The following is a 498-nucleotide window of genomic DNA, read 5'->3' on the forward strand; positions in this document are numbered from 1 at the left end:
CACCGTAGAGCCAGCGAAGGGTCCGGCAGCCGGAGGAACCGTAATCACCATCAAGGGAGAAGACCTGGACACCGCAACTAAAGACGACGTCACCGTCACGGTGGGGGGATTCCCCTGTGAAGTGTAAGCAACGCCTGTTTACTTATGTTCTCTTAAGAGACAGCTGGACGTTTAAAGCTCTCGTTTACCATCTTCCTCTCTCCTCTTCAGCCTGTCGTTCGGTAAGCAGATCACCTGCACGACCGGGAAGTATCGTGGGCAGAAGGTGCCCTCTGAACAGTTAACGGTGACGGTGAAATATGGTATAAACACCACCAAAGACGTCCCAGCAGCATACCAGTACTCTGATAACCCCAAGATCATAGATTATAACCCCAAGGCCAGTTTCCTGTGGTGAGTATGGTTTTAAACATTGGTTGGTAGACGGAGCTATTATTGTATTATTATATTTTTAACAGTTAATGGTTCAATTAATTTCCACGTGTGTGTGTGTGTGTG

General features: G+C 47.8%; 1 protein-coding gene across 1 annotated transcript in view; it reads left to right on the top strand.

The window, feature by feature from the left end:
- plxnb2a (plexin b2a) overlaps positions 1–498 on the top strand; it is a gene marked incomplete in the record, with an annotated part of 172,717 nt that overhangs the window by 153,168 nt on the left and 19,051 nt on the right. Inside the window, 2 exon segments of the mRNA XM_035675813.1 lie at positions 1–123; positions 211–393. Of these exon segments, the coding sequence (XP_035531706.1) occupies positions 1–123; positions 211–393 (306 nt within the window).

This window comes from Morone saxatilis, unplaced genomic scaffold, assembly GCF_004916995.1.
Source record: "Morone saxatilis isolate NCDOM2014 unplaced genomic scaffold, NCSU_SB_2.0 Contig10, whole genome shotgun sequence".
In the NCBI taxonomy this organism is placed as follows: domain Eukaryota; kingdom Metazoa; phylum Chordata; class Actinopteri; family Moronidae; genus Morone; species Morone saxatilis.